Raw genomic sequence first — 22,772 nt, forward strand, 5'->3', positions numbered from 1 at the left:
TATGTTTATTTATTTTTAGTAAACAGTAGTTTATAATGCAGTAATAAGGCTGAGGGGCATCCCAATCAATGAGTGTGCGGCGCGCATGTCGAATTGGGGAGGAGGGCTCGGGGAGGGGGCGGGGACAATATACTGCTGCAGCTGTCCATGGTTGCGTTTGGTGGGTGTTCGCGGTTCTCTGGGATGCGACCATAATCAGATACCATTATTATATTTCTCTGGACCATTTCCATATATAGTGCATCAGAGCCGACTTCAAGAGGTAAGCATTCTCATTGATGTGGATTGTTTATTTTTTAAACCTATTCTCCCTTGCCCTTGAACATTACTGCTGACTTGAGCGAGTCCTCACTTGCATTTAGAAAAGGCCAGCTACAAACCAACATGGATGCTGCGCAGTGCTGCTGCTGATGCAGCTACAAAGATTAACTGCTCCAAGCATCGCAGTTAGGCTACAGATTCAAAAATAATCCAGAATATATATCATAATATTCTAGTTGTACTTATAGCAAACGAACATTCCATGAATGATGATCATGTATTCCATTTATTTGAACAGCGTCAGAGTGTATGGATTTTAACAGCCTCAGAGCGTACGGGTTTTGACATTTTGCAAAAGTCGATTTTTGTGAAAATGAGTTGTTTGGTCAGTCATTTGTGACATGGCCTAAAAACGTTAATAGTTTAGCTGGAGGTTGAAGAATGGGTATTTTACGACTAGTGCGTCATCTCAATAAATCTAGCCTATCTATGGTCAGCTGCTTCCTTGGATGTCAATAACGATTCTCCTCCCCAGGACCACCTCACATAAAGTCACCATTTACACTAATTACTTGAAATTTAGCATCCAATTGAGTACATTATTTGAGTTCAGGGATAGGCCTATGATGGAAAATGCTCAAGATTGAGCATTTTGGCCTTAGCATCACTGCAGAAGGTCCTTGAGGTTTTCTGAATGCTATAGGCCCTTGGGGTTCTCTGAAGGCTATATGCCCTTGTGCAGTCTGAAGCTATAGCATCTTGATGTTTGTGATTTGTCGTTAACTTCTTACGGATTTCCTATCAACAATCCTAACAAATGACAGTGACAGAGTTGACAGAGTAGCTAGTTTGAAAAGAGACCCCTGAAGGGTACACATTCCAATTAATATCAGTGATTTGCGTGAGACCTCAGTTCTCAATTTGACCACACTGAGTGACTGAGAATGATAACACTCATATCTCATATAAGTTAATTTGTTATTGACTTAGTAATAGTTACAGGATCCTGGCATTTGTAGGCCTATTCTAAGTAGAAACCCAAGAGATATACAGTTAGAATATGTGACTAGGTTGTCTGATCTGTTGTTGGAAGGGAGAGGGCATCTAGGTTCACAGGTAGATGATTTACTCTACTCTCTCCTCTTACAGGGTAGGAACCCTGCTGAGAGTGCACCATTTTGGAGTGGCGGTAAGGTTATAAGGTGTGCAATAGATTCCTGGAGTGTGGGAGTATTTTGTGAATTTGGGGCAGAACTGCACATATTTGTGAGAATGAAAAATACACTGCTTCTGTCAACACACATGGTGCTATAGGCTGAATAATGGTGTAATGATGACTCATTGGTTAATAAACATGTGCATTTCTTCCTTTTCTCTGTGTTCAGATTCTGAAGGACGTGAGGCATCATGGCAGCACAAGAACAGGCGAGGCAGCGCTCACTCTCCACCTCTGGTGAATCACTCTACATTGTGCTTGGCATTGACAAGCTAGCCACTCCCGACGATATCAAGAAATCCTACAGGTCAGTCAGAGAGGCGTGGCCACTTACTGTAGTAGTTATACTAGTACTCATCAATAAAAATATAGCCACATTATTTTCTAGAGCGTGCCACAGATAAATATAGTCTTATGTTTTGTTTATTGGTACTATCTAATTCTCACTCTTATGTGTTCTTAGAAAACTTGCGTTGAAATTCCACCCTGATAAGAACCCAGATAACCCTGAAGCTTCTGACAAGTTTAAGGAGATCAACAATGCCCATGCCATTCTGAATGACCCCACCAAGCGGAACATCTATGACAAGTATGGCTCCCTGGGACTGTACGTGGCTGAGCAGTTTGGCGAGGAGAACGTGAACACCTACTTTGTCCTGTCCAGCTGGTGGGCTAAGGTGAGACTGCGAGGGGCCACGGGGAGGTGGGGGGTAGACATGTAGAGTGGACTTAGGGTCAAAGATAAAATGGCATATTTTATAACACAAACCCTGTAAAAACACAACCAAGCCTCTCTAACACTGTTTGTCTTGATTGTTATTATTTTATCTTCTTGTCACACTCTCTTGATCTCTCTCACACCTCTCTCTCCCAAACTCACACACACACACTGCCTTGTTTTCCCTCTGCAGGCCTTGTTTGTGTTCTGTGGCCTGGCCACTGGCTGCTACTTCTGCTGTTGCCTGTGTTGCTGCTGTAACTGCTGCTGTGGGAAGTGTAAACCGCGGCCCCCAGAGGGCCAGGAGACTGACTTCTATGTGTCTCCTGAGGACCTGGAGGCCCAGATGCAGTCTGATGAGAGAGGTGAGATCGACTGCTTATTGTGTAAGAAACATGTTTCTGCATGAACACAAATCACTTCATCACTGACCATTGACTTGTTTCAATTGCATGGTCATTTATTATGGAGTGCCATCATTACTGACCCTTTATATCTTACCGTGTGTGTGTTTGTGTGTGTGTGTGTGTGTGTGTGTCGCTCTCGCTCTCTCTCTGACAGAGGCTGGTGGTGAAGCCATCTTGGTGCAGCCATCAGCGACAGAGACCACCCAGTTGACGTCAGATGGTCACCATTCTACCTATCAGACCGACATGGGCTTCAACTAAACCCCACCCCTGGCTGGCCTGTGGCCCTGCCTGCTACCCTGCTCCACCTTTAAAAGGATGAACGAGAAGGGCAATCTGTTTAAACTTCACTAAGAAAGCAGAGGAGATGGAGGAGCGAGCGTGGCCCACATATGAAACTCTTTAAGATACACCCTCCCTTTCCACCCTCTCCAGAGTGGTCCACTCCCGCCTCAATGTAGGAAAAAGATAAAGAAAAAGTTTGCTTCCCTTCTGCTTGTTCTTTCATATTCTTTGGCCTTTGACCTCAAAATCCTCCAACCCCACAGTCCCCTATCCATATTTCATGTCATGGTGTAGCATGCACTGTTTTTAGAGAAATAAATCATTGTCTTCATTTTTTTTATTCATACTGTTGGTGCACCTGTGAGTGTGATTCATTTGGGGTACAGTTTACTTGATGTTTTTGCTCACTGATAAGAGAGGTTCGGCTCAGGGAGGTTGTGGATAGTGAGGTGTGTTGCTGTTCATTGTCTTTGCTGCATGGTGCCGTCGTCATTAAACATTCAAAATAGAGCTACACAATTCTCAGTTTAGAATTGCCATCAACTGATGCCAGTTATAAACATATAGCTCCTTTCCTTCAACCACTTTTAAACCCATAGATGTTGACTCACGTTTACCTGTGTTGGTGCCCTTCCTTTTGCATTGTGGTTATATTGCCCTGAGATCTGTGCCTGTAGAAGCGGGGTGGGGATGGAGGGCAGGGAGGGCAGGGCACACAAGCTGCATTTTATGATGGCAATATCATGAAATACTGATGGTGACATCATTGCTTTCTTAACATTTGGTGGGTCTTGAATTGGCTTGGTTTGGTCTGTTCTTGTGTGAAGGAAGCATTGCTTTGTCCTGCCCCTAAAATCTGAATTGAATGCATGTAATCTTGCCCCTGACTTCCCTGCATCGAAGAACTGACTAACACCAGAAGATAAATATCATACATAGGTTTTTTAACACATGTAGTCATGTATATTTTGTGTACTTTTACTTGCCACTGTGCCACCCACAGTCCCATTGGATTGTTGGGACGCGACCCAGACATCTCTGAGCAACTCTTCTCTGCACATTTGAGTGGATATTCTCAATATCCAGATATTTTATGTTTTACCTGTGCTTAATTTCCTTGTGGTTCCAATTTTCTTGTGGTTCCGAGTGTTACCCCACACTGTCTAAGCCAAGGACCTTGACCTGATCCAATTTAGAGGGTGACATATTTTCATTCCAAGCACTATTCATGTATGTTTAGATGTGATGAAAAATAGTACTGTGTAGGGAAAAGTTGGGAGCATTTGAAAAATATTATCATCATCTTGTTTTTTATAGTTGTGTTGAAGGGAATTATGTTGTAATTGTCCAATGCTGTGTTCATTTGTTTTGACCATCATTGAATTTTGAGTGTCGATATTGGTACTTTCTTAGCTCATAAGTCATTTCATAAGTGGGCTAGCACTACCACAGGCAGCTCTTATCCTATAACCAGAATAGACTTATGTTTTTAATATAAATATATACAACTAAATATATGTCCAGTGTAACTAATACATAACCTGCCATAACCAGCCATTATCTTCATAATTTGTTTGTTTCATTAATGCCAATTATGTTTCAATGGTTTACAATGGATGTCTGAGCTCCTCTCGCCTGCCCTCTGCTTTTGATGATATGGTTGTTTGACCTGTGTGGTCCTTTTACAGTGTTTGCTGTGCCCCCCTCCCCCTCACACCCCCTCCCATAGATATATCTACCTGTTATCGCTTCTTCATTGAGATGTTGGAAAATGCTAATTGTTAAATGAGTTGAATGCAATGTGTGTTCACTAAAACTACTGGACCAATGATCAGGAAATGGTTCCATAAAAATGTCTTGATACAGACGACATAGTATATAGTGTAATGATAGTGATATAGTAATTTTATTACATTTATTTTATTTAAGTTAACTTATTTTGTCATGTTTTTGATGATGAACGGCTATAGTTATAAATGGTATGTTTTTTTGATGTGGCCATTAAATTTTGCAACGCATGGTTTAATGGTTAAGGTCTGTTGTACATACACTTAAATATTAAGTATAAATCTGGACCTTTATGTTGTAGCATGGTAATGTGTGTGAAAGAAAACAAAGTGGGTCATTGATCTGATTTGCTGTTGTTAAATAAATGTTGATGAACATTTACTGTTGTTTTGTTTATCATTTCAATTCTAATGCTACTACAGTATGCTGCAAATATGATATTCTAGTAGGTCTACCGGTACCTTCAAATAAGCCTATGAAGGACTGTAAGCCTACACTTGAATATGAAAGGCGGCTTGGTGCATTGATTTTGCCAGTAGATGGAGACAGAGCCCGTGCTGTAGAATCCTCTCTTTAGCACGTTCACTCATTTTACCACCTGATGGATATTTTCCCAAAGACCCAGCAGTCTACACAGGTGCCCAAATTGTGTTTCCCGCAGCAGCAGCAAAGTTCTTACTACATGAATTGGATAAAGTAGCCTATACTATAAAATAGCATCGATGATCAATGTGGCGCATGTTCTGTATAAAAATATATCTTATTTGTTTACCCAACCGGAGTGCACCCCCTATTATCACACACACACTCACATGCGGAAGATTTATCTCTCATTCTCAAAATTACAGGTTGCTTTTTCCTCTTGAATAAAGAACATGACGTTACTATTCCAATAAGACTACATTATAGTAGTATATATATATATATATATATATATATATATATATATATATATATAGTTTTCTTCGCTTTTCTGTAAATGGCTTAGGCATGTAAACCATTGCGCGAGGCTGAATTTGAGCATAGAGAAGCATTTGAGAGATCTAGTATCGACGAGCAGGGATTGGACTCCATTTAGCAAGAGCTAACGTTAGCTTGAACACGGAAAAGACGTGCCTGGTGAAACGGAGTTGTTCATACCTTTGCTGATCATGAATAGGCAAGGTAAGTCCGTTGCATTTAATTAGCTAAATCTAGATTGTTGAATTGTTTAATGACCAACTGACATCCTACTCTGAATCACACGGTGAGATAAAATACTTTATATTAGACAGTACGGGTTGCCTCTCCTGCTATGCGTGACAGGCCACACGCAATGTTATTGCTAGATCTACAGGTAGCCATATAATTCATCACCATGGACAGCGCACTGGGCGAAAGTGAGTACAACGTACTGGGTCAACACAGTGGCTGGCCTACATGATGTAACTACTCATTCGTTCAGGACATTTTCAGCCTGTCCTTGTGAGCTAGACTTCACGATTATTTACTTCCTGAAGATGAATTGCCTGTTTGAATAGACAGTAGCTACAGTAATTAATGTCAACAACTGATCGAAAATGTATGGCAGAGCATTTATGGTATGCATTGCAGACAGTAACATCTATACTCCTTTAAAAGGTTACAGTGGGGAGAATGTTTCACCAAGGAACATTTCCATTGGAATATCAAGAAATGGTCTGACTAACGGTCTATCAGAGGAGGATGAGGATGATTTAAAGATGGAGCTAGCAAAGGTATTCTTCTCTCAGTGTTTGTCCAACGTTGCCATTTTGTCCCATTCTTCATGTTGTCAAACATTGTCATATTCATGTATGTTGAATGTGTCTCTTAAGATAATATTTTGTTCAGATGTTATTTTGCATCATACCCAAATGAATGAAAAAAGACAAGTCATAGAATAATTTCCAATCCAATTATGTCTCAACTCTACCTCTGGATCCTTGAAGGTAATATTTTCTGTCATTTTGTTCTGCTCAGACAGAGGATGAGATACAGACATTACGGCAGGTCCTCTTGGCCAAAGAGAAATATGCGGTGGACATCAAGAGGCAGCTGGGTATGGGCCCCTTCAGTGAGATTAAACAGAACATGTCCAAAGGCTGGCATGAAGTCCAAACCTCCAATGTGTAAGTACTTCCTGTGAGATGCCCTCATGGTGTCACGCAGCTTCAACCGCCTATACACCATCACCACCAGAAAAATGTCTTAAAGTAACCTGAGGTATTATAAAGTCCTTGACAATAATAAATCAGAAATAGCATCAGAATAGTATCAGAATTGAAGGCATTCCAAAACTGTGAATATATTTCAAACTAATGAAGAGCCTTTGCAAATGAACCAGGGAAGTTTTGACTCTGACCTAATGTGAGTAAAAGTTGGGCAAAGGTCAACCAAGAACCATGCCTGCCAAAGCAGCTATTGTAGGTATTATTATTTCTGACAGAACGTTGTGGAAAAGCATGCAATGTCAGCACCCTGTTTTAGCTTGGCTTGATAGTTGCATACTCCTGAAAGGCACGCTCATGTTCGGTACTTAGTGCTCTGCAAGATAGAGCTGTGATGATAATCTACCTCTGTGTTTACAGATATCTGACCGCCTCAGCTACTCTGGAGGACATCAGCCAATCTAACGTGTGAGTGGTCACTATGTTTACATCTGTCATATACATTATATACTATATGTTAATTTAACCAAGATGGGGTTTTCCAAAAATGTTGTTGTTCTCACATGTCAACTAACAAGCTCTATGTGGGGACAGCTGATGGGATTTTAAGGTCAACTAGGATCAGATGCCTGCTAATAGCCTTTCTAATAGCCTGTCTTAACACTGGCAGTAGCATTAACACAACAGGCTGTGGCTGGCCAGGCCAGGGATGAAGCACTTCACTTGAAAACAGAGGGGGTGGGGGTATCTGGCTATATGCACTAGGACGGGGGTGAAGATGATGTACGAAAAATGTATGCACTCACTACTGTAAGCCGCTCCGGATAAGAGCGTCTGCTAAATGACTAAAATGTCCATCCATGCTCACTCCATGTGTCCTGCTGCAGCTGTTTTTTCCTATTTTAAGGAACAGGAGGAGCCACGAAAGTGGAATGTGAGGATTACATTTTTACATTTTAGTCATTTAGCAGACGCTCTTATCCAGAGCGACTTACAGTTAGTGAGTGCATACATTATTATTTTTATTTTTTCATACTGGCCCCCCGTGGGAATCGAACCCACAACCCTGGCGTTGCAAACGCCATGCTCTACCAACTGAGCTACATCCCTGCCGGCCATTCCCTCCCCTACCCTGGACGACACTGGGCCAATTGTGCGCCGCCCCATGGGTCTCCCGGTCACGGCCGGCTACGACAGAGCCTGGATTCGAACCAGGATCTCTAGTGGCACAGCTAGATATACAAATATTAATAGAATACCACTCATTGGGTACTTGAACACAGTACCTCAGTGACATAGAGATTGTGAATTGCCCTTTTCAACAATAAAAAAAACTCCTGGCACTTCATATAGTCAACACTCTCTCTCGGACCATCATATAATTGGCATATACATTACTCTTACTGAATTTCCACGTGGGCGAGGATATTGGAAATTTAATCAAAGCCTATTGGATGATAACTTGTTTTGAACTAGGACAGAGACATTTTTAACTGATTTTTTCCGACATAACATAGGTACAGCAAATCCCCATATTTTATGGGACACTTTTAAATGTGCCTTTAGAGGCCATGCAATTCAGTACTCATCTCGAAAAGAAAAGAAATTTAGGTCAAAAGAGTACATACTAACAAAGGAAATAGAAGGTTTAACAGAACAGATAGATAGCAATAAAAACGGTAACATAGAGGCTCAGAATAAATTAGAGGAAAAACAAAAAGAAATGGAGAAACTTATTCAAGAAAGATCAAGTGTAATATATTATAAAAATAAAGCAAACTGGATGGAATATGGGGAAGCATGCACCAAATTCTTTTTAAATCTTCAACATAGAAATGCTACCAAAAAGAATTTACTGAAACTGATTACAAATGATGGAGTCACCCATGATTCACCAAATTATATTTTGAAGGAGGAAGCAAAGTACTTTAAGCATATGTTTTCATTTCAGTTGCGTCCATCTCCTCTAACTGAAGCTAATTGTAGGGATTTATTTATATTGATAATGTAAAATTAACAGCCATACAGAAAGACTCATGTGAAGGTGAAATTACAGAGGAGGAACTTCTGGATGCAATTAAAGACTTTAAGTCCGGGAAAACTCCAGGGTTGGACGGCATACCAGTCTAGGTATACCAAACCTTTTTTGATATACTCAGAGGACAGTTATTAGCATGTTTTAACCACTCCTATGTAAATGGTAGATTATCAGACACTCAAGAATAAAGTCTGATTTCATTATTACTGAAACAGGATACAAGTGGGAAATATAAAGATCCAGTCCATTAAAAAAATTGGAGGCCCCTTACACTTCAGTGTTGTGATGCAAAAATTCTAGCAAAATGTATAGCGCATAGAATAAAAAATGTATTGTCGGACATTATTCATTCTAATCAGACAGGTTTTTTACATGGACGATACATTGGAGATAATATAAGGCAAGTACTGGAAACAATAGAACACTATGAAAAATCTGGGAAACCAGGCCTGCTATTCATAGCAGACTTTGAAAAGTCATTTGATACAGTACAACTGGAGTTGATATATAAATGCCTGGAGCATTTCAATTTTGGAGAATCTCTTATAAAATGGGTTAAAATCATGTATAGTAACCCTAGGTGTAAAATAGTAAATAATGGCTATTTCTCAGAAAGTTTTAAACTGTCAAGAGGAGTAAAACAAGGTTGTCCACTATCGGCATATCTATTTATTATGGCCATCGAAATGTTAGCTATTAAAATCAGATCCAACAATAATATCAAGGGATTAGAAATCCAGGGCTTAAAAACAAAGGTGTCATTGTACACTGATGATTCATGTTTTCATTTAAATCCACAACTTGAATTCCTCCACAGCCTCATAGAGGATCTAGATACATTTTCTAACCTCTCTGGATTACAACCAAATTATGATAAATGCACTATATTACGTATTGGATCACTAAAAAATTAAAATGTTACATTACCATGTAGTTACCAATACAATGGTCAGATGGTGATGTGGATATACTCGGAATACATATCCCAAATGAAATAAATGATCTCACTCCAATACATTTTAATAGAAAGTTAGCAAAAATAGATAATATCCTGCTACCCTGGAAAGGTAAATACCTGTCTATTTGTGGAAAAATCACCCTGATTAACTCTTTAGTATTATCTCAGTTTGTCTATTTGCTTATGGTCTTGCCTACGCCTAGCGAACAGTTTTTTAAATTATATGAGAAAAAAATATTCCATTTTATTTGGAACGGCAAGCCAGACGGGCCTATTTATATAATGAATATGAATTTGGATGACAGAAATTATAACATATTAAAGCATTAGACCTATCACTAAAAGCTTCAGTCATACAAAAGTTATACTTAAATCCGAACTGGTTCTCTAGAAAATTAGTAAGATTGTCTCACCCAATGTTCAAGAATGGCCTTTTTCCCTTTATTCAGATTACAACCTCTCACTTTCAGTTATTTGAAAAGGAAATAATCTCGCAAATATCACTATTTCTAAAACAAGCAATAGAAAGTTGGTTGCAATTTCAATTTAATCCTCCAGAAACGACAGAACAAATAATGCAACAAATATTGTGGTTAAACTCAAATATTCTAATTGATAAAAAGCCAGTATATTTTGAAAAAATGTTTAAAAAAGGTATATAATCTTCATAAATGATATCATCGGTAGGACTGGTGGAGTTATGTCGAACATGCAGCTAACAAAAACATATGGAAATGTCTGCTCTACACAAAATTACAACCAAATAATTGCAGCATTACCGCAAAAATGGAAGAGGAAAGTGCAAGGGGGAAAAGTAAGGAACTTGTCTGTCGGCCCTGCATTAAAGAACATAATTGGTTAAAGAAAATTGTGATAAATAAAAAAGTATGCTAGTTTCATTTAAGAACCAAAGGATTGACAGCCGTCCCATATAGATTGCAAAATAGTTGGGAAGAGATTTTTGACGTACCGATTCCATGGCATAGTGTTTATGAACTGATACGCAAAATGACGCCGGATTCAAAACTTATAATTTTTCCATTTAAATTGTTATACAAAATTCTTGCTACCAATAGAATGTTATTTATATGGGGGATACAATCTTCCCAGCTCTGCAGATTTTGCTGCGAAAAGACAGAATCATTAGATCATTTGTTTTGGTACTGTCCATTTGTGGCTTGTTTTTGGTCACAGGTCCAGGAATGGCTGAAGGATTGCAATATTTACCTGGAGCTAACCCTGCAGATAGCACTACTGGGTGATCTGAAAAGTCATAGTCAATCGATCAATAATATAATAATACTTTTAGCAAAAAGTGTTATTTTCAATTTACAATCTGTAGAAACAATGAGAATAGAAGGGTTCAGAACTTTTGTGAAACATCACAGTACAGTTGAAAAATATATGGCAAATAGAAATCCAATATGGATGGCGTTAAGAGATAGATGGGAGGTGTTGAATGGGACTAATAACATTTACATTACGTTTTAGCAGACGCTCTTATCCAGAGCGACTTACAGTTAGTGAGTGCATACATTTTTCATACTGGCCCACCGTGGGAATCAAACCCACCACCCTGGCATTGCAAGCGCCATGCTCTACCAACTGAGCTACACGGGACTACTAACAACAACTAATAACATTAAGATAACTAATGTAGGGCATGCTGTGTCCATAATAAGTATATAGGTTATAGGTTGAGAGCTTTTGTGAAGGAGCACAGTTGGAGAGATATGGCATATAGAAGCAAACCGGATGGACATCATGAAAATGATCGGAGAGGTTGAGGGTAGAGGAGGTTCAGGAGTAAAAACAAACAAAATAGAATTATTGTAAAATTGACTGTCCATAAAATATATAGAGTATGTATAAGCTGGAAGTAGAGGCCTAAGCATTGTTGTTCACTAGTTTACTCCAATTAGGGAAAGGGTGGTGGGGTTGGAAAGTAATAAAGGGAAATACATTTTAAAAAAGGATATGTACAATTGAAGTCGCAAGTTTACATACACTTAGGTTGGAGTCATTAAAACTTGTTTTTCTCCCACTCCACAAATTTCTTGTTAACAAACTAGTTTTGGCAAGTCGGTTAAAACATATACTTAATTTTTCCAACAATTGTTTATAGACAGATTATTTCACTTATAATTCACTGTATCACAATTCCAGTGGGTCAGAAGTTTACATACACTAAGTTGACTGTGCCTTTAAACAGCTTGGAAAATTCCAGAAAATGATGTCATGGCTTTAGATGCTTCTGATAGGCTAATTGACATCATTTGAGTCAATTGGTGTACCTGTGGATGTATTTCAAGGCCTACCTTCAAACTCAGTGCCTCTTTGCATGACATCATGGGAAAATCAAAAGAGAAATCAGCCAAGACCTCAGAAAATAAATTGTAGACCTCACAAGTCTGGTTCATCCTTGGGAGCAATTTCCAAACGCCTGAAGGTACCACGTTCATCTGTACATGTATATGTATGTATATGTGTTTATATGTATGTACTGTATATATATATGTATATGTGTATGTATATACAGTGGGGAGAACAAGTATTTGATACACTGCCGATTTGGCAGGTTTTCCTACTTACAAAGCATGTAGAGGTCTGTAATTTTTATCATAGGTACACTTCAACCGTGAGAGACGGAATCTAAAACAAAAATCCAGAAAATCACATTGTATGACTTTTAAGTAATTAATTTGCATTTTATTGCATGACATAAGTATTTGATCACCTACCAACCAGTAAGAATTCCGGCTCTCACAGACCTGTTAGTTTTTCTTTAAGAAGCCCTCCTGTTCTCCACTCATTACCTGTATTAACTGCACCTGTTTGAACTCGTTACCTGTATAAAAGATACCTGTCCACACACTCAATCAAACAGACTCCAACCTCTCCACAATGGCCAAGACCAGAGAGCTATGTAAGGACATCAGGGATAAAATTGTAGACCTGCACAAGGCTGGGATGGGCTACAGGACAATAGGCAAGCAGCTTGGTGAGAAGGCAACAACTGTTGGCGCAATTATTAGAAAATGGAAGAAGTTCAAGATGACGGTCAATCACACTCGGTCTGGGGCTCCATGCAAGATCTCACCTCGTGGAGCATCAATGATCATGAGGAATGTGAGGGATCAGCCCAGAACTACACGGCAGGACCTGGTCAATGACCTGAAGAGAGCTGGGACCACAGTCTCAAAGAAAATCATTAGTAACACACTACGCCGTCATGGATTAAAATCCTGCAGCGCACGCAAGGTCCCCCTGCTCAAGCCAGCGCATGTCCAGGCCCGTCTGAAGTTTGCCAATGACCATCTGGATTATCCAGAGGAGGAATGGGAGAAGGTCATGTGGTCTGATGAGACAAAAATATAGCTTTTTGGTCTAAACTCCACTCGCCGTGTTTGGAGGAAGAAGAAGGATGAGTACAACCCCAAGAACACCATCCCAACTGTGAAGCATGGAGGTGGAAACATCATTCCTTGGGGATGCTTTTCTGCAAAGGGGACAGGACGACTGCACCGTATTGAGGGGAGGATGGATGGGGCCATGTATCGCGAGATCTTGGCCAACAACCTCCTTCCCTCAGTAAGAGCATTGAAGATGGGTCGTGGCTGGGTCTTCCAGCATGACAACGACCCGAAACACACAACCAAGGCAACTAAGGAGTGGCTCCGTAAGAAGCATCTCAAGGTCCTGGAGTGGCCTAGCCAGTCTCCAGACCTGAACCCAATAGAAAATCTTTGGAGGGAGCTGAAAGTCCGTATTGCCCAGCGACAGCCCCGAAACCTGAAGGATCTGGAGAAGGTCTGTATGGAGGAGTGGGCCAAAATCCCTGCTGCAGTGTGTGCAAACCTGGTCAAGACCTACAGGAAACGTATGATCTCTGTAATTGCAAACAAAGGTTTCTGTACCAAATATTAAGTTCTGCTTTTCTGATGTATCAAATACTTATGTCATGCAATAAAATGCAAATTAATTACTTAAAAATCATACAATGTGATTTTCTGGATTTTTGATTCCGTCTCTCACAGTTGAAGTGTACCTATGATAAAAACTACAGACCTCTACATGCTTTGTAAGTAGGAAAACCTGCAAAATCGGCAGTGTATCAAATACCCACTGTATATGTGTATATATATGTATGTATGTATGTATGTGTGTATCTTGCATATATGTATGTGTGTGTACATATGTATGTGTGTGTGTATATATATATATACAGTCGTGGTCAAAAGTTTTGAGAATGACACAAGTATTGGTCTTCACAAAGTTTGCTGCTTCAGTGTTATGAGATATTTTTGTCAGATGTTACTATGGTATACTGAAGTATAATTACAAGCATTCCATAAGTGTCAAAGGCTTTTATTGACAATTACATTAAGTTTATGCAAAGAGTCAATATTTGCAGCGTTGACCCTTCTTTTTCTAGACCTCTGCAATTCGCCCTGGCATGCTGTCAATTAACTTCTGGGCCACATCCTGGCTGATGGCAGCCCATTCTTGCATAATCAATGCTTGGAGTTTGTCAGAATTTGTGGATTTTTGTTTACCCACCCACCTCTTGAAGATCGACCACAAGTTCTCAATGGGATTAAGGTCTGGGGAGTTTCCTGGCCATGGACCCAACATTTCGATGCTTTGCTCCCCGAGCCACTTAGTTATCACTTTTGCCTTATGGCAAGGTGCTCCATCATGCTGGAAAAGGCATTGGTCATCACCAAACTGTTCTTGGATGGTTAGGAGAAGTTGCTCTCGGAGGATGTGTTGGTACCATTCTTTATTCATGGCTGTGTTCTTAGGCAAAATTGTGAGTGAGCCCACTCCCTTGGCTGAGAAGCAACCCCACACATGAATGGTCTCAGGATGCTTTACTGTTGGCATGACACAGGACTGATGGTAGCGCTCACCTTGTCTTCTCCGGACAACGTGTTTTCCGGATGCCCCAAACAATCGGAAAGGAGATTTATCAGAGAAAATGACTTTACCCCAGTCCTCAGCAGTCCAATCACTGTACCTTTTGCAGAATATCAGTCTGTCCCTGATGTTTTTCCTGGAGAGAAGTGGTTTCTTTGCTGCCCTTCTTGACACCAGGCCATCCTTCAAAAGTCTTAGCCTCACTGTGCCTGCAGATGCACTCACACCTGCCTGCTGCCATTCCTGAGCAAGCTCTGCACTGGTGGTTACCCGATCCCGCAGCTGAATCAACTTTAGGAGACGGTCCTGGCGCTTGCTGGATTTTCTTGGGCGCCCTGACGCCTTCTTCACAACAATTTAACCTCTCTCCTTGAAGTTCTTGATGATACGATAAATGGTTGATTTAGGTGCAATCTTACTAGCAGCAATATCCTTGCCTGTGAAGCCCTTTTTGTGCAAAGCAATGATGACGGCACATATTTCCTTGCAGGTAACCATGGTTAACAGAGGAAGAACAATGATTTCAAGCACCACCCTCCTTTTAAAGCTTTCAGTCTGTTATTCTAACTCAATCATTATGACAGAGTGATCTCCAGCCTTGTCCTCGTCAACACTCTCACCTGTGTTAACGAGAGAATCACTGACATGATGGCAGCTGGTCCTTTTGTGGCAGGATTAATTAATTGCAATTCATCTGATCACTCTTCATGACATTCTGGAGTATATGCAAATTGCAATCATCAAAACTGAGGCAGCAGACTTTGTGAAAATTAGTATTTGTGTCATTCTCAAAACTTTTGACCACGACTGTATGTGTTTATGTATGTATATATATATATATGTGTATGAATGTGTATGTACAGTTGAAGTCGGAAGTTTACGTACACCTTAGCCAAATACATTTAAACTCAGTCTTTCGCAATTCCTGACATTTAATCCTAGTAAAAATTCCCTGTTTTAGGTCAGTTAGGATCACCACTTTATTTTAAGAATGTGAAATGTCAGAATAATAGTAGAGAGAATGATTTATTTCAGCTTTTATTTATTTCATCACATTCCCAGTGGGTCAGAAGTTTACATACACTCAATTAGTATTTGGTAGCATTGCCTTTAAATTGTTTAACTTGGGTCAAACGTTATGGGTAGCCTTCCACAAGCTTCCCACAATAAGTTGGGTGAATTTAGGCCCATTCCTCCTGACAGAGCTGGTGTAACTGAGTCAGGTTTGTAGGCCTCCTTGCTCGCACACGCTTTTTCAGTTCAGCCCACACATTTTCTATAGGATTGAGGTCAGGACTTTGTGATGGCCACTCCAATACCTTGACTTTGTTGTCCTTAAGCCATTTTGCCACAACTTTGGAATTATATTTGGGGTCATTGTCCATTTGGAAGACCCATTTGCGACCAAGCTTTAACTTCCTGATTGTGTCTTGAGACGTTGCTTCAATATATCCACATAATTTTCCTTCCTCATGATGCCATCTATTTTGTGAAGTGCACCAGTCCCTCCTGCAGCAAAGCACCCCCACAGCATGATGCTGCCACCCCCGTGCTTCACGGTTGGGAGGATGTTCTTCGGCTTGCAAGCCACCCCCTTTTTCCTCCAAACATAACAATGGTCATTATGGCCAAACAGTTCTATTTTTGTTTCATCAGACCAGAGGACATTACTCAAAAAAGTACGATCTTTGTCCCCATGTGCAGTTGCAAACCATAGTCTGGCTTTTTAATGGCGGTTTTGGAGCAGTGGCTTCTTCCTTGTTGAGCGGCCTTTCAGCTTACAGTGGGGAAAAAAAGTATTTAGTCAGCCACCAATTGTGCAAGTTCTCCCACTTAAAAAGATGAGAGATGCCTGTAATTTTCATCATAGGTACACGTCAACTATGACAGACAAATTGAGAAAATAAAATCCAGAAAATCACATTGTAGGATTTGTTATGAATTTATTTGCAAATTATGGTGGAAAATAAGTATTTGGTCACCTACAAACAAGCAAGATTTCTGGCTCTCACAGACCTGTAACTTCTTCTTTAAGAGGCTCCTCTGTCCTCCACTCGTTACCTGTATTAATGGCACCTGTTTGAACTTGTTATCAGTATAAAAGACACCTGTCCACAACCTCAAACAGTCACACTCCAAACTCCACTATGGCCAAGACCAAAGAGCTGTCAAAGGACACCAGAAACAAAATTGTAGACCTGCACCAGGCTGGGAAGACTGAATCTGCAATAGGTAAGCAGCTTGGTTTGAAGAAATCAACTGTGGGAGCAATTATTAGGAAATGGAAGACATACAAGACCACTGATAATCTCCCTCGATCTGGGGCTCCACGCAAGATCTCACCCCGTGGGGTCAAAATGATCACAAGAACGGTGAGCAAAAATCCCAGAACCACACGGGGGGACCTAGTGAATGACCTGCAGAGAGCTGGGACCAAAGTAACAAAGCCTACCATCAGTAACACACTACGCCTCCAGGGACTCAAATCCTGCTGTGTCCCCCTGCTTAAGCCAGTACATGTCCAGGCCCGTCTGAAGTTTGCTAGAGTGCATTTGGATGATCCAGAAGAGGATTGGGAGAATGTCATATGGTCAGATGAAACCAAAATAGAACTTTTTGGTAAAAACTCAACTCGTCGTGTTTGGAGGACAAAGAATGCTGAGTTGCATCCAAAGAACACCATACCTACTGTGAAGCATGGGGGTGGAAACATCATGCTTTGGGGCTGTTTTTCTGCAAAGGGACCAGGACGACTGATCCGTGTAAAGGAAAGAATGAATGGGGCCATGTATCGTGAGATTTTGAGTGAAAACCTCCTTCCATCAGCAAGGGCATTGAAGATGAAACGTGGCTGGGTCTTTCAGCATGACAATGATCCCAAACACACCGCCCGGGCAACGAAGGAGTGGCTTCGTAAGAAGCATTTCAAGGTCCTAGAGTGGCCTAGCCAGTCTCCAGATCTCAACCCCATAGAAAATCTTTGGAGGGAGTTGAAAATCCATGTTGCCCAGCGACAGCCCCAAAACATCACTGCTCTAGAGGAGATCTGCATGGAGGAATGGGCCAAAATACCAGCAACAGTGTGTGAAAACCTTGTGAAGACTTACAGAAAACGTTTGACCTGTGTCATTGCCAACAAAGGGTATACAACAAAGTATTGAGAAACTTTTGTTATTGACCAAATACTTATTTTCCACCATAATTTGCAAATAAATTCATAAAAAATCCTACAATGTGATTTTCTGGAATTTCTTTTCTCATTTTGTCTGTCATAGTTGACGTGTACCTATGATGAAAATTACAGGCCTCTCTCATCTTTTTAAGTGGGAGAACTTGCACAATTGGTGGCTGACTAAATACTTTTTTTCCCCACTGTATGTCGATATAGGACTCGTTTTACTGTGGATATAGATACTTTTGTACCTGTTTCTTCCAGCATCTTCACAAGGTCCTTTGCAGTTGTTCTGGGATTGATTTGCCCTTTTCGCACCAAAGTACGTTCATCTCTAGGAGATGGAACGCGTCTACTACCTGAGTGGTATGACGGCTTCGTGGTCCCACGGTGTTTATACTTGCGTACTATTGTTTGTACAGATGAACGTGGTACTTTCAGGTGTTTGGAAATTGCTCCCAAGGATGAACCAGACTTGTGGAGGTCTACAATTTTTTTTCTGAGGTCTTGGCTGATTTCTTTTGATTTTCCCATGATGTCAAGCAAAGAGGCACTTAGTTTGAAGGTAGGCCTTGAAATACATCCACAAGTACACCTCCAATTGACTCAAATTATGTCAATTAGCCTATCAGAATCTTCTAATGCCATGACATAATTTTCTGGAATTTTCCAAGCTGTTTAAAGACACAGTCAACTTAGTGTATGTATACTTCTGACCCACTGGAATTGTGATACAGTGAATTATAAGTTAAATAATCTATCTATAAACAATTGTTGGAAAAATTACTTGTGTCATGCACAAAGTAGATGTCCTAACCGACTTGCCAAAACTATATTTTGTTAACAAGAAATTTGTGGAGTGGTTGAAAAATGAGTTTTAATTACTCCAACCTAAGTGTATGTAAACTTCCGACTTCAACTGTATGTATGTATGTATGTGTGTATATATATATATATATATATATATATATATATATATATATACAGTGGGGAGAACAAGTATTTGATACAATGCCGATTTTGCAGGTTTTCCTACTTACAAAGCATGTAGAGGTCTGTAATTTTTATCATAGGTACACTTCAACCGTGAGAGACTGAATCTAAAACAAAAATCCAGAAAATCACATTGTATGATTTTTAAGTAATTAATTTGCATTTTATTGCATGACATAAGTATTTGATCACCTACCAACCAGTAAGAATTCTGGCTCTCACAGACCTGTTAGTTTTTCTTTAAGAAGCCCTCCTGTTCTCCACTCATTACCTGTATTAACTGCACCTGTTTGAACTCGTTACCTGTATAAAAGACACCTGTCCACACACTCAATCAAACACACTCCAACCTCTCCACAATGGCCAAGACCAGAGAGCTGTGTAAGGACATCAGGGATAAAATTGTAGACCTGCACAAGGCTGGGATGGGCTACAGGACAATAGGCAAGCAACTTGGTGAGAAGGCAACAACTGTTGGCGCAATTAGTAGAAAATGGAAGAAGTTCAAGATGACGGTCAATCACCCTCGGTCTGGGGCTCCATGCAAGATCTCACCTCGTGGGGCATCAATGATCATGAGGAAGGTGAGTTCAGTCTCCAGACCTGAACCCAGTAGAAAATCTTTGGCGGGAGCTGAAAGTCTGTATTGCCCAGCGACAGCCCCGAAACCTGAAGGATCTGGAGAAGGTCTGTATGGAGGAGTGGGCCAAAATCCCTGCTGCAGTGTGTGCAAACCTGGTCAAGACCTACAGGAAACGTATGATCTCTGTAATTGCAAACAAAGGTTTCTGTACCAAATGTTAAGTTCTGCTTTTCTGAAGTATCAAATACTTATGTCATGCAATAAAATGCAAATTAATTACTTAAAAATCATACAATGTGATTTTCTGGATTTTTGTTTTAGATTCCGTCTCTCACAGTTGAAGTGTACCTATGATAAAAATTACAGACCTCTACATGCTTTGTAAGTAGGAAAACCTGCAAAATCGGCAGTGTATCAAATACTTGTTCTCCCCACTGTATATATATATATATATATATATATATATATATATATATATATATATATATATATATATATATATATATATGCGAGAAAAAAACCCATGGGGGATTGGAAGTGATGCAGACAATTACATTGATGGAAGTTACAATCTATCTGCAATATTAAAGCTGATCTACCCACAAAAAAAATAAACTCTCTCTCTCTCTCCTTCTCTGTGTCACTAGGTATAAGAGGACCCATGATACTATTTCTCATGCAGGACAGATCAGCACTGCTGCCATGTCCACAATGGGTGTGGCCATCACAAGGAGACTGGGAGAAATGAGGTACCTTCAGCCTCCCCTTCACTCTTTTATTATCCTCCCATACATCCTCCTATTCTTTCCATCTTCCTTTACCACCTCTAAAACTCATCTGTCCACCAGTGTGGCCACCCTTCATATTCGTCATCTATTTTCTTCATCCATTAAATTATCCATCCATCTTTATAATCCAGCTATATACTGTATATTCAGCTATTTTCATGCAGTTCCCCTTCACAGGACACATTTGTTGAGGACAAAGGTTTCTTCTTGCGGACTTGTTTATGAATGCCAGGGAGAAAACAACAGCCTTAATCCAATCAGATCAGTCTGTTTTAGTTGGCAACAATATCTGTTTATCTACTGTACTGTTCCTACAAAGCCTTTAAATGGAGCCTGTGTAAAGGGTAGCTGCTGATGTTAGTGGTTAAGAGCGTTGTGCCAGTAACCGAAAGGTCACTGGTTCTAATCCCTGAGCTGACTAGGTGAATGATATGCCCTTGAGCAAGGCACTTAACTCTAATTGCTCATGTAAGTCGCTCTGGATAAGAGCGTCTGCTAAATGACGTAAATGTGATGCATGCTTGCTTTCCATTAATGGAAAGCACACACAGACAGACACACACTCATACATCGCACTGCCAATTTACACCTCCATGTATTCTCTTGATTACTGTATCTGACCATCTCTCTTTCCCCATCTCTTTCCTGTAACGCTGCCCACTGACTGGATAGAGCACTGCCTTTGCCTAGCCCACCTCGGTAAGGATAGTAGGAGTGCCCTGGCCTCCAGCCTATTGCACCAGATTGTCTCCCCTCTGAAGCTTTGTGATGATGAATAATCTTGATTTCGATGTGAAATATTCTCACAGACTGTTGCATTAGCTTTAGCCTCGGGGGTCCAGGCTCCTCGGCCCTGCAAGACTATATTACTTTAGACCTGAGTGAACTAACTAACTAATTAACTAAAACTAACTACTGAGTGAAGTGTTGCATTCGTTTAGACCTGAGTGAACTGCCCAAGTTGATATGTGCACGTTAATGTTGCTGACCTTTCACCCTTCACCTAATTAAGCTGCTACTGATATTGTCTATTGTTCTTGCTCACATGCTGTACTGCTGTAGGCCTGGCCTACTACATGCTGTACTGCTGTAGGCCTGGCCTACTACATGCTGTACTGCTGTAGGCCTGGCCTACTACATGCTGTACTGCTGTAGGCCTGGCCAACTACATGCTGTACTGCTGTAGACCTGGCCTACTACATGCTGTACTGCTGTAGGCCTGGCCTACTACATGTTGTACTGCTCTTACTCATCTCTCTTTGTGTCTCTTTCTGCTCTCTGAAACACCAGCCCCTCCTTGGGCCACTCCATCAGTGTGCCTGCTATGAGTATGAGGTAAGACACTGGGCACGCCTGTTTCAAGCTCTGACATCCCTGAAATTCTGCCCTACTACTACTTCCTGCAGTACCTCCATAGGTGGTGAATGACATTTGAATGATATTAACCTCGTCCCCAGGCTAATTGCGAACAGCGCTTGGGGAGGAAGACTCTGGTGAACGAGATTAGAATGACATTAATGCTGCAAGTAAAAAAAGTTAAATTTAGTTCGATTTATCTTTGAGTGAATCGTTTAACCTGAAATGATACTGTACCTCAAAGTGATTTCAATTGTTTAAGGGATAATGTATCTTTCTGCCTTAGACATTCCAATACATTCAAGTCCTTTGAAGACATGGTGGGAAGCGTGAAGGTTAGTGTCTGTGCTTTCGCAAAATCACAAACACAAAGAACAGAAAATACTGTATTGTCTCGTCTTTAAAATTAAAACAAATTCCTCATCTCTCTACTGTCTCCTGTCTCTCACACAGAACAAGGTGTCTGGGAGTCGAGGGAATGACGGAGATGTCTCTGGGTTTGGTAGAAGCCCCTCTCAGAACAGTGGTTCCTTCTAACATAATCCACCTAATTTTCCCTGCACCATCTGTAATCTTACTACAGTATACTCCCTTAATCACTTTAACCTGATGTCATTGTCCATACTACCCCATCAGACAGTAAACATTGTGTAGGATGTTGATAAATGAATAAATGACCAAATACAATTTCTATGGACTCCGTGTGGGCTGTGCAGAGATATTTAACTTTTTTGTTGTTGTTGGAGTGGGGTGGGAGAGATTTAAAATGGCATACTGTGAATTGAATGTCATCAAGCAACAAATATTTTTCTAAAATTGTATAGAATGTAGCTTCAGGTGTGAGATAAGGAGCAATGAGTTTCATATAGCTTTGACAGTGTTGGTTCCAACCATTCATTCAAAATGTTAAGTGTTATTTCCAATATCCAGCTATTTATATTGTCCTATTGTTTGAAGGAAAATATCACTGTTAGCCTATATCCTGCTACTTCATTCTAAGAACATAACAATCACAAATGTACAGTAAAGTATTTTTGTACTTTGAGAATTCTTAATTAAAACGTATTATGTGGTTTGGTCTCATGTGTAATGATTTATTGATACTATACCTTACGGTTAGC

The 22,772-nt window shown here is 40.3% G+C and overlaps 2 protein-coding genes across 5 annotated transcripts; both read left to right on the forward strand.

The window, feature by feature from the left end:
- The first annotated feature begins 134 nt into the window (after window positions 1-134).
- LOC311147510 (dnaJ homolog subfamily C member 5-like) lies at window positions 135-5,055 on the forward strand. The gene is made up of 6 exons (XM_084184262.1): window positions 135-262; window positions 1,411-1,463; window positions 1,647-1,784; window positions 1,941-2,154; window positions 2,389-2,560; window positions 2,757-5,055. The coding sequence occupies exons 3-6, from the start codon at window positions 1,669-1,671 to the stop codon at window positions 2,861-2,863; spliced, it is 609 nt and encodes a 202-aa protein (XP_084040388.1). The 5' UTR covers window positions 135-262; window positions 1,411-1,463; window positions 1,647-1,668; the 3' UTR covers window positions 2,864-5,055.
- A 625-nt stretch (window positions 5,056-5,680) lies between these two features.
- Window positions 5,681-22,723, forward strand: LOC311147536 (tumor protein D54-like). Of its 4 annotated transcripts, none has more exons than XR_014614798.1 (10): window positions 5,681-5,839; window positions 6,296-6,411; window positions 6,656-6,804; window positions 7,264-7,311; window positions 20,155-20,256; window positions 20,968-20,994; window positions 21,586-21,630; window positions 21,753-21,821; window positions 21,938-21,986; window positions 22,105-22,138. XR_014614798.1 is itself a non-coding variant. In XM_084184286.1 (9 exons), the coding sequence occupies exons 1-9, from the start codon at window positions 5,827-5,829 to the stop codon at window positions 22,186-22,188; spliced, it is 633 nt and encodes a 210-aa protein (XP_084040412.1). In that variant the 5' UTR covers window positions 5,681-5,826; the 3' UTR covers window positions 22,189-22,723. The 4 variants fall into 4 exon arrangements, 2 of the variants coding, with proteins under 2 accessions (XP_084040412.1, XP_084040413.1); XR_014614799.1 differs by having other exon boundaries at window positions 21,753-21,817; window positions 22,105-22,135; XM_084184286.1 differs by lacking the exon at window positions 21,753-21,821 and having other exon boundaries at window positions 22,105-22,723.
- The last annotated feature ends 49 nt before the right edge of the window (window positions 22,724-22,772 follow it).

Source organism: Coregonus lavaretus (genome assembly GCF_964263955.1).
Source record: "Coregonus lavaretus genome assembly, chromosome: 20".
In the NCBI taxonomy this organism is placed as follows: domain Eukaryota; kingdom Metazoa; phylum Chordata; class Actinopteri; order Salmoniformes; family Salmonidae; genus Coregonus; species Coregonus lavaretus.